Raw genomic sequence first — 14661 nt, 5'->3', positions numbered from 1 at the left:
CCTGCAGAAAGCTCACCGCGTATCTCCCTTCCCTAAGGACTGAGAGATTGTGAAATCTGCGGTGAGCCCCTCTGCTGCCGTTGATGTTGAGGCTGGCTATGGTTATCTTCATGTCAAAGGTACTTAAAACCCGTCACCAACAGCTCACTGTGAGGAGGGAGTGGAAGTGCACCTGGCCCTCCACTCCCCCAGCAACCCATTGAGGAACACATTAAAACGGCGCCTCTCAACCAGTTTCATGTCCGCGCGCTTGCCCGCTATCTTAAGGGCGGCACGGACGGACTGGATGATCAGCGCCAGATTCGACCAACGGTCGAGGGCCAGCTGAACTTTATTGCGGCAACCCCTGCAAGCCGCGAGGAAATCCCGGAGTTCCGCCGTGGGGATGAGAGGAGATTCGGTGGGAGGCACGAGGGACTCCACCACCTCACTGGCGATGGAATCAAGATCATCCTCCGTGCCCCGCACCGAATCCCCATCCTCCTCCGGGTCGTCACCGCCAGCGGCCAACACATCCACCACACACTGTGGGGCGGACGTCCCGGCCGCGCCAGCTGGTCCCGCCTCCGTCACGATCCCACCCCCAGGATCGATGGCGGAGGAGTCCTCTCTGGGTTCTATTGTGAAACTGGAGCCTGTAGGCACCAGCGGCTCAGGACCCCCCTCCACCTCCGTCCCCAGGGCAATGAGTGGTCCAGGGGAGACAGAAGTTCCCGACTCCGGGAAACCAGCCGGAGCCGAGATTGGAGGCGGAGGGAGGAGGCTATCTCCCGCTCCGCCAGCACCCACAGGCCCAGCAGGTGGGGCAGCATTCTCAGTTATAACTGGGTCGGGTGTCTCCTGGTTGGTGGTGGACTCCGGCTGGGAGGCCCGACCCTCTGGGGCCTCGCCCTCCCCTTCATTCAGGACACCCGACCCAGTAGCAGTGGCAGAATGGGCGGCTTCCCCAGGCTCCCCCACCACAAGCAGGGCCCCACTTACTCCTTCAGGAGGGGCCTCATGTACCGGGGCCATCCCCTCCCCTCCATCCTGAGGAATAGGGAGCACCTGCCCGGACTTTGCAGCCTTGGTGGTGGCGGTAGGGGAAACCTGGGGACCCGAAACAGGAGACAGCTCCCCTCCAACAGATGGGCCCTGCGCCTCAGGGCCCCTTGTTACCTCTGTGGAGGGGTGCCTTCTCCTCTTTTTCCCAGTTGTGTGCGGAGGCTCAGAGACCTCCATATCATCAGAGGCCTCCACCTCCACACTCTCCTTTTTTTTATTCACCCTGGGCCTGAGCCCAGCCCTGGGGCAAGTTGACTTCCCGAGATCGGGCCTTGGGCTGAGCTCAGGCTCGGGTAGTATCACGATATCCAGGGGACGCGCCTCTCGATGTTTATTTCTCCTCCGCGCCTTCCTTCCACTTGGACGGTCACCCCCCTCCCTGCCGGAGGCCATGAAAACCACAGCCTCCGGTACCGACTGAATGGTATCTGGTGGTGGTGTAGTGGGGGTGGGAGGAGGTGCAGCGTCGCCACCCTGGGCCGCTGAGTTGGAGTTGGCAGCCGGGAGGTTGGGGCAGTTCTTACGAACATGCCCCACCCCCTTACAGACATGGCACCGCACCCCGTCCAAGGTCCAGAAGACGCGGTAGGCCGTCCCCTGGAATTCTACATTGAAGTGACCCTCTGTCACCTCCTCCCGCGCCAGCCGCATGAATAACTGGCGGCGGAAGGAGTAGACGTGTTGGAGGCTGTTCTCCCGAAGACCGAGCGGGACTGGGGTGAGCCCCGTCTTTACCTCCCCCAGATGGTGCAGGTGGGGAAGGAGGAGCTCACCAGGGATGAAGGGTGGGACATTGGATAAAATGAGCCTTTGCGCAGTGGCCTCCAGGGGGTCCACTGGCAGAAAGGTCCCGCCCACGGTGAGCCCCTTGCTCAGAGCCAGGGACACCGCCCGCTCGGTCTTCAGGAAAAACACTGCCTTCCCGTACATTTTAGAGGCTGCAACAATGGCCGAAGGGCCGACAACCTCGGCCATTGCTTTCACGCATGCCTCTATAGTCATGTTCGGGTGGACGTAGCTCTTGACCCCATGCTTCGATGTTAATAAAGCAAATGGTGACGGGGCAACAGGTGCAGCTGCAGCAGCCGCAGCAGCATATGTACGGGAAGGCCCCGCCACCGGCGAAGAGGGGCTTGCCATGGGGTCTAAGAGCTACGTCCACCCCCAAGAAACAAAACAAATTTACACAATTTTTTAAAAAAAGCAAACTTTAAACAAAGTGGAGTGGGAGTAGAGGAGGATGGCGTAGGATGGTAAAGGAAAAGGGGAGGATAGGTGACTGAGGCGACTGAGTGGAGGAAGGGAGAGAAAGGCTGAAAGGGATGTTTGATCCAACTGCCAGTTGGAGCACCTTTATCACAATTAGTCCAAAATTGTTTGTTGTCTTCCAGTTGGGGGAGGCTTCTTCGCCCGGGACGGCTGGAGCCGCCCGGTACTCCTCTTCTGATTTTAACAAGACAGTCTTCACCCGGGCAACTCCAGCTGTCCCGAGCAGGCAGTTGGGGTGGGGAGGGAGCTCCCTGTGTGCAAACACCAATACAAACACAGGGGCCCCTACTGGATTTGGCTGCCCCACCCCTGAGTCTTCAGGCCTCTTCTCCCTCCCCCAAACAGTTTAAACTTAATAGTCTTTCAGGTGCCCTGACACCCACCTCTCCAGAAAAATTGCAGCCTTCCTTGATGGTTTCCCTCCACTCTGTATTCACCTTTCTCCAATCTCTCTCTCCAGTTGCTGCAGTTTCCACTCTGTATTCAACTTTCTCCAGTTGCTGCAGTCTCCACTCTCCACTCTCCACTCGCTGCAGCACAGGTGCAGCTGCTCCCCCTGATTGCTGGCAGGAAGTGCTCCAAATTGACCAGCCAATCCCAGTGCTGTACCTGTCCTGGGAGTGTTTGATGGGGACAGTGTAGAGGGAGCTTTACTCTGCATCTAACCCCGTTGTTTTTTTTTTCTTCACTATGCATTATCTAATAGTCGGATACTGGCAAGTGCAGAGGGACCTTGTAGTGGATGTTCACAGATCCCTGTGGGTGGTTGGACAGGTGAATAAGATGGTTGAGAAGGCATTTGGGATACTTGTCTTTATCAGCCATGGAATAGAATTTAAGAGCTGGGAGGATATGCTGGAACGGTATAAAACACTAGTCAGGCCACAGCTGATTGTGTGTGCAGTTCTGGGGTCACTGCACGATAGGGAAAGATATGATTGCACTGGAGAGGGGACAGAGGAGATTCATGAGGATATTGCCTGGATTGGAGAATTTTAGCTACGAGGAAAGATTGGATAGGCTGCGGCTGTTTGAAACAGTGGAGGCTGAGGGGAGACCTAACTGAAGTGTGTCAAGTTATAAGGGGTCTAGATAGAGTGGATAGAAAGGGACACCAGGGGGCACAGATTTAGGGTAAGAGGTTTAGAGGGGATTCGAGGGGATTTTTGTTTCACCCAGAGGGTGCTGGTGATCTGGAACTCACCATAAGAAAGGGTGGAAGAGGCAGAAATCCTCATAACATTTGAAAAAACACTTGGATACGCACGTGAGGGGCTGTGGCCTACAAGGGATGTTTATCTCACCTCAAAGGGTGACCGATTAGGCCAGAGTGTCAAACGAACACACCTCCCCAGAATAAGAAGCAAATATGAGAGGCAGAGCTTGGCTGTATTAAATTGTCGGTTTTATTTCGTCATCGTGGAGTACACTGAGGTTTCCGTTTCTGTTACAGGAATTTTTGAACAGAGTGCAAGCACAAGGGGGCAATGACATCACAACATCACACACTGAACAAAACAGTTGAGCAGCTGGTAACTGGGAGCAGGAGGCCCAGCCATTCCAGGGAACGAAGTCTGGAATTCGGCACCTTCCCTCCTCCCTCCGTCCGTCTGTCTGTCTGTCTCTCTCTCGCTGACACACTCACGCGTTCACAAACACACTCACGCACGCACGCACAGACACAGACACACAGCTGACGGTGGCAGGAATGGTACTGAACACCTTTTCCACCCCCCTTCCCGAGGTCGGGTGTGGAGACGGTTCCTCGGTTGGGCTGGTTTAAGAGTGGGAAGGAGAGAGAGAGAGAGAGAGAGAGTTCCCCACATACACTCGAGATGAGGCCGTGCCCCTGCAGATCCGGTTTGTCTCACTTGCTCTCGGATGCCGCGACACAGGCACAAGCCTGCCTAAATTTCCAAATCGGGCGCTGGGATTTGCCGGAATCTCTAAGCATCCCCCGGGACGTGCGACCACGTGGAGTGGTCAAACACGGGCCTTGGGAGTCAAACGTGAGCTTCTGGAGTCAAAACACTGGCCTCCAGGTGAACGCAGGCCTGAGGGATCGAACACGGGCCTATGAGCTCATGTGCAGGCCTGAGGGATCGAACGCAGGCCCCTTGACGGGGTCGAACGCAGACCGTAGGGTTGGAATGTGGGCCTAGAGGGTCCTGTGCAGCTTTAGGGGCTCAAATGTGGGTCTCAGTGGTCGAAGACAGGCCAGAGGGGTCAAACGGGGGTTTGTAGGGATCAAGTGCAGGCCCAGGGGGTCAGACGCAGGCCTCGGAGATCAGATGTGGTCTTCAGTGCTGGGAACAGCTCAGGCGAGGGTGCTAAGAGAGAGTGTGACGGGTTATATCCGAGGCGGGATTGGGATTTGGGGCCCAGCTTGAGGGAGGGTGGGGCTGTGGGAACTCTGTATCCGATTGTCCAATCATTTATTGCCCCGTTTTTTGAGTCTTTCGCTCTCCCTCCGTCCTATCTTCACGCAAAAAATGCACAACGACTCTCTCTCTCTCTCTCTCTCTCTGACACACGTAAACCCCTGGCCAGGACAGCAGGTTTAATCCCATTGGATCCTCCCGCGATCCATCCGAAACGACTGGAGGAGGCGCTGGGCCTGGTCAGGCTGAGGATCTTCGGCACAGGAGCGAGATGTTGACCAAGAATCGCCCAGCGCAGTGAGACACACACACACACACACACACACACAAACACGAGTCTGTGTCTCACTGAGCGGGGTGGAGGGGTGTTCTGTGTAACCAAGATGTGGGGTAGCAGGGTGCCTCTGTATATTACAGGGTCTCTCCTTCTCTCATTCCCTCCCTTTCATCTGCTGCTCATTTCCAATCAAATGCTGGCAATGTTTATGATATCAAAGACTGATGGTGGAGTTGACGAGAGAGAAAGAGAGACAGACCACTTAAAAAACCGGGCCCCACAATATTCCCACGTCAGATGGCAGGCTTTGAAACTGGAACAAAAATAACTCAGACTCGCCCCTCCCTCCCCAGATCCCGCGGGGCAAACCGGACATTAACCCCCTGTGGACCGGGGGGGGGGGCGGGGGGGCGGGGTGGGGGGGGGGGGTGTTGCCACGGGTGCTGGTACCCCAGAGTCCCTGTGACGGACAGCTCTTCCCAAATGGGCTCTCGACAAAGCGCCGGAGGGGCATCCGCAGCCCGGAAGGGGTTAAATAATAGGTTGGAGGGGAAGGTCGGAGAGTCTGGGGCACGTCTCCCAGCAGAAGGCTTCTCTCGTCAAGTTTTCCCGTTCCTTTAACAAGCTGGGGTCGTAGGTTGGAGGTGAAAGGGCGTGGACTGAGTGTGGCAGCGATGTTGAGATGATGAGAGATTCAATAGTACGTTTCACGTTCAACCCAACCTGCAAAGACACAAAAACACGGAGGGTAGGCTAGACATCTTATCGTACAATTCACTTTCCACACACACTGACTCTCACTGGGGTACGGGTTCCACACACACTGACTCTCACTGGGGTACGGGTTCCACACACACTGACTCTCACTGGGGTACGGGCTCCACACACACTGACTCTCACTGGGGTACGGGTTCCACACACACTGACTCTCACTGGGGTACGGGTTCCACACACACTGACTCTCACTGGGGTACGGGTTCCACACACACTGACTCTCACTGGGTTCCACACACACTGACTCTCACTGGGGTACGGGTTCCACACACACTGACTCTCACTGGGGTAAGGATTCCACACACACTGACTCTCACTGGGGTACGGGTTCCACACACACTGACTCTCACCGGGGTACGGGTTCCACACACACTGACTCTCACTGGGGTAAGGATTCCACACACACTGACTCTCACTGGGGTACGGGTTCCACACACACTGACTCTCACTGGGGTAAGGATTCCACACACACTGACTCTCACTGGGGTACCGGTTCCACACACACTGACTCTCACTGGGGTACGGGTTCCACACACACTGACTCTCACTGGGGTAAGGATTCCACACACACTGACTCTCACTGGGGTACGGGCTCCACACACACTGACTCTCACTGGGGTACGGGTTCCACACACACTGACTCTCACTGGGGTACGGGTTCCACACACACTGACTCTCACTGGGGTAAGGATTCCACACACACTGACTCTCACTGGGGTACGGATTCCACACACACTGACTCTCACTGGGGTACGGGTTCCACACACACTGACTCTCACTGGGGTACGGGTTCCACACACACTGACACTCACTGGGGTATGGGTTCCACACACACTGACTCTCACTGGGGTACGGGTTCCACACACACTGACTCTCACTGGGGTACGGGTTCCACACACACTGACTCTCACTGGGGTACGGGTTCCACACACACTGACTCTCACTGGGGTACGGATTCCACACACACTGACTCTCACTGGGGTACGGGTTCCACACACACTGACTCTCACTGGGGTACGGGCTCCACACACACTGACTCTCACTGGGGTACGGGTTCCACACACACTGACTCTCACTGGGGTACGGGCTCCACACACACTGACTCTCACTGGGATACGGGCTCCACACACAGTGACTCTCAATAGGGTACGGGCTCCACACACACTGACTCTCAATGGGGTACGGGTTCCACACACACTGACTCTCCCTGGGGTACGGGTTCCACACACACAGACTCTCACTGGGGTACGGGCTCCACACACACTGACTCTCAATGGGGTACGGGTTCCACACACACTGACTCTCAATGGGGTACGGGTTCCACACACACTGACTCTCACTGGGGTACGGGCTCCACACACACTGACTCTCACTGGGATACGGGCTCCACACACAGTGACTCTCAATGGGGTACGGGTTCCACACACACTGACTCTCACTGGGGTACGGGCTCCACACACACTGACTCTCACTGGGGTACGGGCTCCACACACACTGACTCTCACTGGGGTACGGGTTCCACACACACTGACTCTCACTGGGGTACGGGCTCCACACACACTGACTCTCACTGGGATACGGGCTCCACACACAGTGACTCTCAATGGGGTACGGGTTCCACACACACTGACTCTCACTGGGGTACGGGTTCCACACACACTGACTCTCACTGGGGTACGGGTTCCACACACACTGACTCTCACTGGGGTACGGGCTCCACACACACTGACTCTCCCTGGGGTACGGGTTCCACACACACTGACTCTCACTGGGGTATGGGTTCCACACACACTGACTCTCACTGGGGTACGGGCTCCACACACACTGACTCTCCCTGGGGTACGGGTTCCACACACACTGACTCTCACTGGGGTACGGGCTCCACACACACTGACTCTCACTGGGGTACGGGTTCCACACACACTGACTCTCACTGGGGTACGGGTTCCACACACACTGACTCTCACTGGGGTACGGGTTCCACACACACTGACTCTCACTGGGGTACGGGTTCCACACACACTGACTCTCACTGGGGTACGGGTTCCACACACACTGACTCTCACTGGGGTACAGGTTCCACATACACTGACTCTCACTGGGTTCCACACACACTGACTCTCACTGGGGTACGGGTTCCACACACACTGTCTCTCACTGGGGTACGGGTTCAACACACACTGACTCTCACTGGGGTACGGGTTCCACACACACTGACTCTCACTGGGGTACAGGTTCCACACACACTGACTCTCACTGGGTTCCACACACACTGACTCTCACTCAGGTACAGGTTCCACACACACTGACTCTCACTGGGTTCCACACACACTGACTCTCACTGGGGTACAGGTTCCACACACACTGACTCTCACTCAGGTACCGACATCCCCACTTTCTGGAACCTCTGAATTACTTTGTTTCACAGGGAAGAAGGCAGTGAGCAGGAAGACCAGTAACCCTGGCCCCAGGGCCTGAAACTCCTGATATCCTGCAATCCCCAGAATATCCGAGAGAAGGAGGAGAGAGCCTGGGACAAAGGGGCTATTGTTTGGGTCTTCGTTGTGGTCCCGGATGAGACTGGGATGGGGACGGGAAGTTGGGAGCCTTACCTCCTGGGTTTCTGCGAAGTATGAGTTTGCGAATCTCGTCATACACAAAGATGAGGAAGCTGTAGGGGAAGGCACAGAACCACCAGTTTGGTCTGCAGGGAGAAGAGAGACCATTAAACCAGGGAACAAAAGAAAGAATAAGCTGGCATTTACATAGCGCCAGTCACAGCTGTAATGTGGGAAACAGGCAGGTTGTTGGTGCACAGCAGGACCCCACAAAATGCCAAAAGGTGATAGCCACAGAATCTCGATTGAGTAATGCAGGTTCAGCGATAAATGTAGGACAGGAGACTGGGGAGAGGAAGCCAGTGCTTCCCTCAGAGTGCCCAGGGATTGATTCCAACTGTGGGGACAGATGGGGTATCGATTTATGACCCATGGGAAAGATGCACTTCCGACAGTGCAGCACTCCCTCAGTACTGACCCTCCGACAGTGCGGCACTCCCTCAGTACTGAACCTCCGACAGTGCGGCACTCCCTCAGTACTGACCCTCCGACAGTGCGGCACTCCCTCAGTACTGACCCTCCGACAGTGCGGCACTCGCTCAGTACTGACCCTCCGACAGTGCGGCACTCGCTCAGTACTGACCCTCCGACAGTGCGGCACTCGCTCAGTACTGACCCTCCGACAGTGCGGCACTCGCTCAGTACTGACCCTCCGACAGTGCGGCACTCGCTCAGTACTGACCCTCCGACAGTGCGGCACTCCCTCAGTACTGACCCTCCGACAGTGCGGCACTCCCTCTGTACTGACCCTCCGACAGTGCGGCACTCGCTCAGTACTGACCCTCCGACAGTGCGGCACTCGCTCAGTACTGACCCTCCGACAGTGCGGCACTCGCTCAGTACTGACCCTCCGACAGTGCGGCACTCGCTCAGTACTGACCCTCCGACAGTGCGGCACTCGCTCAGTACTGACCTTCCGACAGTGCAGCACTCCCTCAGTACTGACCCTCCGACAGTGCAGCACTCCCTCAGTTATGACCATCCGACAGTGCGGCACTCCCTCAGTACTGACCCTCCGACAGTGCGGCACTCCCTCAGTACTGACCCTCCGACAGTGCGGCACTCCCTCAGTACTGACCCTCCGACAGTGTGGCACTCCCTCTGTACTGACCCTCCGACAGTGCGGCACTCGCTCAGTACTGACCCTCCGACAGTGCGGCTCTCCCTCAGTACTGACCCTCCGACAGTGCGGCACTCGCTCAGTACTGACCCTCCGACAGTGCGGCACTCGCTCAGTACTGACCCTCCGACAGTGCGGCACTCCCTCAGTACTGACCCTCCGACAGTGCGGCACTCGCTCAGTACTGACCCCCCGACAGTGCAGCACTCCCTCAGTACTGACCCTCAGACAGTGCAGCACTTCCTCAGTACTGACCCTCAGACAGTGCAGCACTCCCTCAGTACTGACCCTCCGACAGTGCAGCACTCCCTCAGTCCTGACCCTCCGACAGTGCAGCACTCCCTCAGTCTTGACCATCCGACAGTGCAGCACTCCCTCAGTACTGACCCCCCGACAGTGCAGCACTCCCTCAGTACTGACCCTCTGACAATGCAGCACTCCCTCAGTACTGACCCTCCGACAGTGCTGCACTCCCTCAGTACTGACCCTCTGACAGTGCAGCACTCCCTCAGTACTGACCCTCTGACAGTGCTGCACCCCCTCAGTACTGACCCTCCGACAGTGCAGCACTCCCTCAGTACTGACCCTCTGACAGTGCAGCACTCCCTCAGTACTGACCCTCTGACAGTGCTGCACTCCCTCAGTACTGACCCTCTGACAGTGCTGCACTCCCTCAGTACTGACCCTCTGACAGTGCAGCACTCCCTCAGTACTGACCCTCTGACAGTGCAGCACTCCCTCAGTACTGACTCTCTGACAGTGCTGCACTCCCTCAGTACTGACTCTCTGACAGTGCTGCACTCCCTCAGTACTGACCCTCTGACAGTGCTGCACTCCCTCAGTACTGACCCTCTGACAGTGCAGCACTCCCTCAGTACTGACTCTCTGACAGTGCTGCACTCCCTCAGTACTGACTCTCTGACAGTGCTGCACTCCCTCAGTACTGACCCTCTGACAGTGCAGCACTCCCTCAGTACTGACTCTCTGACAGTGCTGCACTCCCTCAGTACTGACTCTCTGACAGTGCTGCACTCCCTCAGTACTGACCCTCTGACAGTGCAGCACTCCCTCAGTACTGACCCTCTGACAGTGCTGCACTCCCTCAGTACTGACTCTCTGACAGTGCTGCACTCCCTCAGTACTGACTCTCTGACAGTGCTGCACTCCCTCAGTACTGACCCTCTGACAGTGCAGCACTCCCTCAGTACTGACCCTCTGACAGTGCTGCACTCCCTCAGTACTGACTCTCTGACAGTGCTGCACTCCCTCAGTACTGACCCACACATCACCAGCTGTGTAACATTTTCCACATGTCAACTAACCCCACCTGAATATTCTGTTCCCAACTCCCATCTACCCTCCTTCTCGCCACATCCCTCATGCCCCACCCATTCATCCTCCCTCCCTCCATCTCCCTCACACGCCACCCACTCACTTTCCCTCTCCCGATATCGCTCAATCCCACCCACCCTCCCTCTCCCCAAAACCCTCAGTCACAGTCACCCACCTGTGAGAGGGCGGGTTTCGGATTTGGGGGGGCAAGACGTGGTGGGTGGGGGGAGGGGAATGGGGGAATGGAGAGGGTGTGAGGTTGAGTGTGCGAGGTGGAGCGTGTGAGGTGGAGGGTGCGAGGTGGAGGGTGCGAGGTGGAGGGTGCGAGGTGGAGGGTGCGAGGTGGAGGGTGCGAGGTGGAGGGTGCGAGGTGGAGGGTGGTTTGTGCGATGAACACAGCTGAACCTTGGCTGTAATTGCGTGCGAGGCCGATGCAGATCCACCCGGAGTCACCCAATGATCAAAAGGCTCTTTGAGGCAAGATAGCTCATCCCAAGAGGTCTGGCACTTACTTGAGAGGATACATTCGGAGAGCCACATCCATCCCGGGACAGTATGAGAGCAATGCAGCCAGAGCAGTCTCCTCAAACAAGCCAAAGATTAGGATCTTGTTCCTGCAACAAAGCAGAATGTTAATGTCAGGGCAATGGTTGAAAACGCACTCTGGCTCAGGTCTCCACTTCCCCCCTGCCCATCTCTCTCCTTCGCCCCCCTGTCTCTCTCCTTCGCCCCCCGTCTCTCTCCTTCGCCCCCCGTCTCTCTCCTTCGCCCCCCCTGTCTCTCTCCTTCGCCCCCCCGTCACTCTCCTTCGCCCCCCCCGTCTCTCTCCTTCGCCCCCCCTGTCTCTCTCCTTCGCCCCCCCTGTCTCTCTCCTTCGCCCCCCCTGTCTCTCTCCTTCGCCCCCGTCACTCTCCTTCGCTCCCCTGTCTCTCTCCTTCGCTCCCCTGTCTCTCTCCTTCGCCCCCCCCGTCTGATATCTCCAGCAAGCTCTCTGTCTGCCTCTCTCTGCAGCTTGCCCTCAGTCTCCGTGTCATTTCTCAACATCTCTCGTTGTTTTTGTCTCACCTCACCTCTCCCTGTCCCTCTCAGTGACTGTATTTCAGTCACTGTCTCTTCCAGTCTCCCTCTGTCTGTTTTGCTCCCTCTTTCTCTCACCTTCACTCTCGATCTTTCTCTCTTAGAGACGATTCCCCTGAGTGATTGGCCCAGTTCCCCCACGACCCTGATATCACTTCTCGCCTTTGTCTCTGGTTCCACTTTAAACCCTCCGACAGTGCAGCACTCCCTCAGTACTGACCCTCCGACAGTGCAGCACTCCCTCAGTACTGACCCTCCGACAGTGCAGCACTCCCTCAGTACTGACCCTCCGACAGTGCATCACTCCCTCAGTACTGACCCTGCGACAGTGCAGCACTCCCTCAGTACTGACCCTCCGACAGTGCAGCACTCCCTCAGTACTGACCCTGCGACAGTGCAGCACTCCCTCAGTACTGACCCTGTGACAGTGCAGCATTCCCTCAGTACTGACCCTGCGACAGTGCAGCATTCCCTCAGTACTGACCCTGCGACAGTGCAGCATTCCCTCAGTACTGACCCTGCGACAGTGCAGCACTCCCTCAATACTGCTGACTTACTTCATTCCCTGCTGGAAGATGGAATTTCTTCTTGTCTTGCAGATCACCAGATCAGCCCACTGCACGACCACAATACTGACAAAGAAGGCGGTGTGACATGTGAACTCCACGATCTTCCGCTGTTCGTATGTCTGGCAGGAAGGAGAATATGAGTGTATCACAGAGACTGGCCAGGGGAAGGGCTCAGCACTACAAATCACATCAGTGAGCACAAGGGAGACTGCGACTGTGAGGTGGGATAATATAAATATACTCCCAGGACAGGTACAGCACGGGGGTTAGATACAGAGTAAAGCTCCCTCTACACTGTCCTATCAAACACTCCCAGGACAGGTACAGCACAGGGGTTAGATACAGAGTAAAGCTCCCTCTACACTGTCCCCATCAAACACTCCCAGGACAGATACAGCACGGGGTTAGATACAGAGTAAAGTTCCCTCTACACTGTCCCCATCAAACACTCCCAGGACAGATACAGCACGGGGTTAGATACAGAGTAAAGTTCCCTCTACACCGTCCCCATCAAACACTCCCAGGACAGATACAGCACGGGGTTAGATACAGAGTAAAGCTCCCTCTACACTGTCCCCATCAAACACTCCCAGGACAGGTACAGCACGGGGTTAGATGCAGAGTAAATCTCCCTCGACACTGTCCCCCACCAAACACTCCCAGGACAGATACAGCACGGGGTTAGATACAGAGTAAAGCTCCCTCTACACTGTCCCCACCAAACACTTCCAGGACAGGTACAGCACGGGGTTAGATACAGAGTAAAGCTCCCTCTACACTGTCCAAACCACTCCCTGTGGTGATACATTCCCAACTGCAACAATCCATTTTGTACTGACGTCCTTCCTTGCTGTTAGTGACTAGTTTATATTGAGGACCTCTTGACACAGGCTCCCCAAACAGCGCTCCCATGTAACTCTATCCCAACTCCGCACAATAGTGAGCGAGGAGGAGTGGGTCGGGATGAAAGGCAACTGGAAGGGGGTGAGGGAGGGAGTGAGGGGGAGAGGGGGAACGGGAGGGGAAGAGGGCAGGGAGCAAGGTGGGATGTGGATGGTGAGGGGGAGCAGGAGAGGAGCGGAGAATGAGGGGAGTGGAAAGAGGAGGGACAGCAGAGCGGAGGCAGGTGAGAGTGAGGGAGGGAAGGGGGAGTGAAGAAGGGTGGGAGGAGAGGGTGGCGAGGAGAAATGCAGGAGGGGGATGGAAAGTTGGGAAGAGATGAGGAGGGGATGGGGAGGCAAGAGGGGAGGGGAGAGGAGGGGCAGAGTGAGGGGCAGGAGGCTGGGGAGGGAGGCGAGGGCAGGTGTGGAGAGGGAAGATAGCGGGCAGGCGGAGGAGGGAGAGGGAGGTGAGATGAATGGGGAGCGAGGGTAGCAAGGGAGGGTGTGGAGGGGGGAGGGTGGAGAGAGGGGAGAGGGAGATGGTGACAGGGTGTGGAGGGGGAATGGAGGATGGGAGATGGAGGGAATGGAGCGGGAGGGTGTGGAGAGGGAATGGAGGGAATGGAGAGGGAGGGTGTGGAGGGGGTTCGGAGGGAATGGAGAGGGAGGGTGTGGAGGGGGAATGGAGGGAATGGAGAGGGAGAGTGTGGAGAGGGAATGGAGGGAATGGAGAGGGAGGGTGTGGAGGGGGAATGGAGGGAATGGGGAGGGAATGGAGAGGGAGGGAATGGAGAGGGAGGGAATGGAGAGGGAGGGTGTGGAGGGGGTTCGGAGGGAATGGAGAGGGAGGGTGAGAAGGGGGAATGGAGGGAATGGAGAGGGAGGGTGTGGAGAGGGAATGGAGGGAATGGAGAGGAAGGGTGTGGAGGGGGAATGGAGGAAATGGAGAGGGAGGGTGTGGAGAAGGTTCGGAGGGAATGGAGAGGGAGGGTGTGGAGGGGAATGGAGGGAATGGAGAGGGAGGGTGTGGAGGGTGTTCAGAGGGAATGGAGAGAGAGGGTGTGGAGGGGGAATGGAGGGAATGGAGAGGGAGGGTGTGGAGGGGGTTCGGAGGGAATGGAGAGGGAGGGTGTGGAGGGGGAATGGAGGGAATGGAGAGGGAGGGTGTGGAGGGGAATGGAGGGAATGGAGAGGAAGGGTGTGGAGGGGGAATGGAGGGAATGGAGAGGGAGGGTGTGGAGGGGGAATGGAGGGAATGGAGAGGGAGGTGTGGAGGGGGAATGGAGGGAATGGAGAGGGAGGGTGTGGAGGGTGTTCAA

The 14661-nt window shown here is 56.9% G+C and overlaps 1 protein-coding gene across 1 annotated transcript in view; it reads right to left on the bottom strand.

Moving 5' to 3' along the window:
• Window positions 1–3708: 3708 nt before the first annotated feature.
• The window catches only part of LOC137352703 (sodium/potassium-transporting ATPase subunit alpha-3-like), a 163467-nt gene continuing 152514 nt past the window's right edge, over window positions 3709–14661 (bottom strand). Inside the window, 4 exon segments of the mRNA XM_068018431.1 lie at window positions 3709–5694; window positions 8358–8449; window positions 11328–11429; window positions 12450–12580. Coding sequence (XP_067874532.1) covers window positions 5666–5694; window positions 8358–8449; window positions 11328–11429; window positions 12450–12580 — 354 coding nt within the window. The 3' untranslated portion in view covers window positions 3709–5665.

The sequence above is a fragment of the Heterodontus francisci genome, chromosome 39 (assembly GCF_036365525.1).
Source record: "Heterodontus francisci isolate sHetFra1 chromosome 39, sHetFra1.hap1, whole genome shotgun sequence".
Taxonomy (NCBI): domain Eukaryota; kingdom Metazoa; phylum Chordata; class Chondrichthyes; order Heterodontiformes; family Heterodontidae; genus Heterodontus; species Heterodontus francisci.
This window is presented reverse-complemented; position numbering and strand designations above follow the sequence as displayed.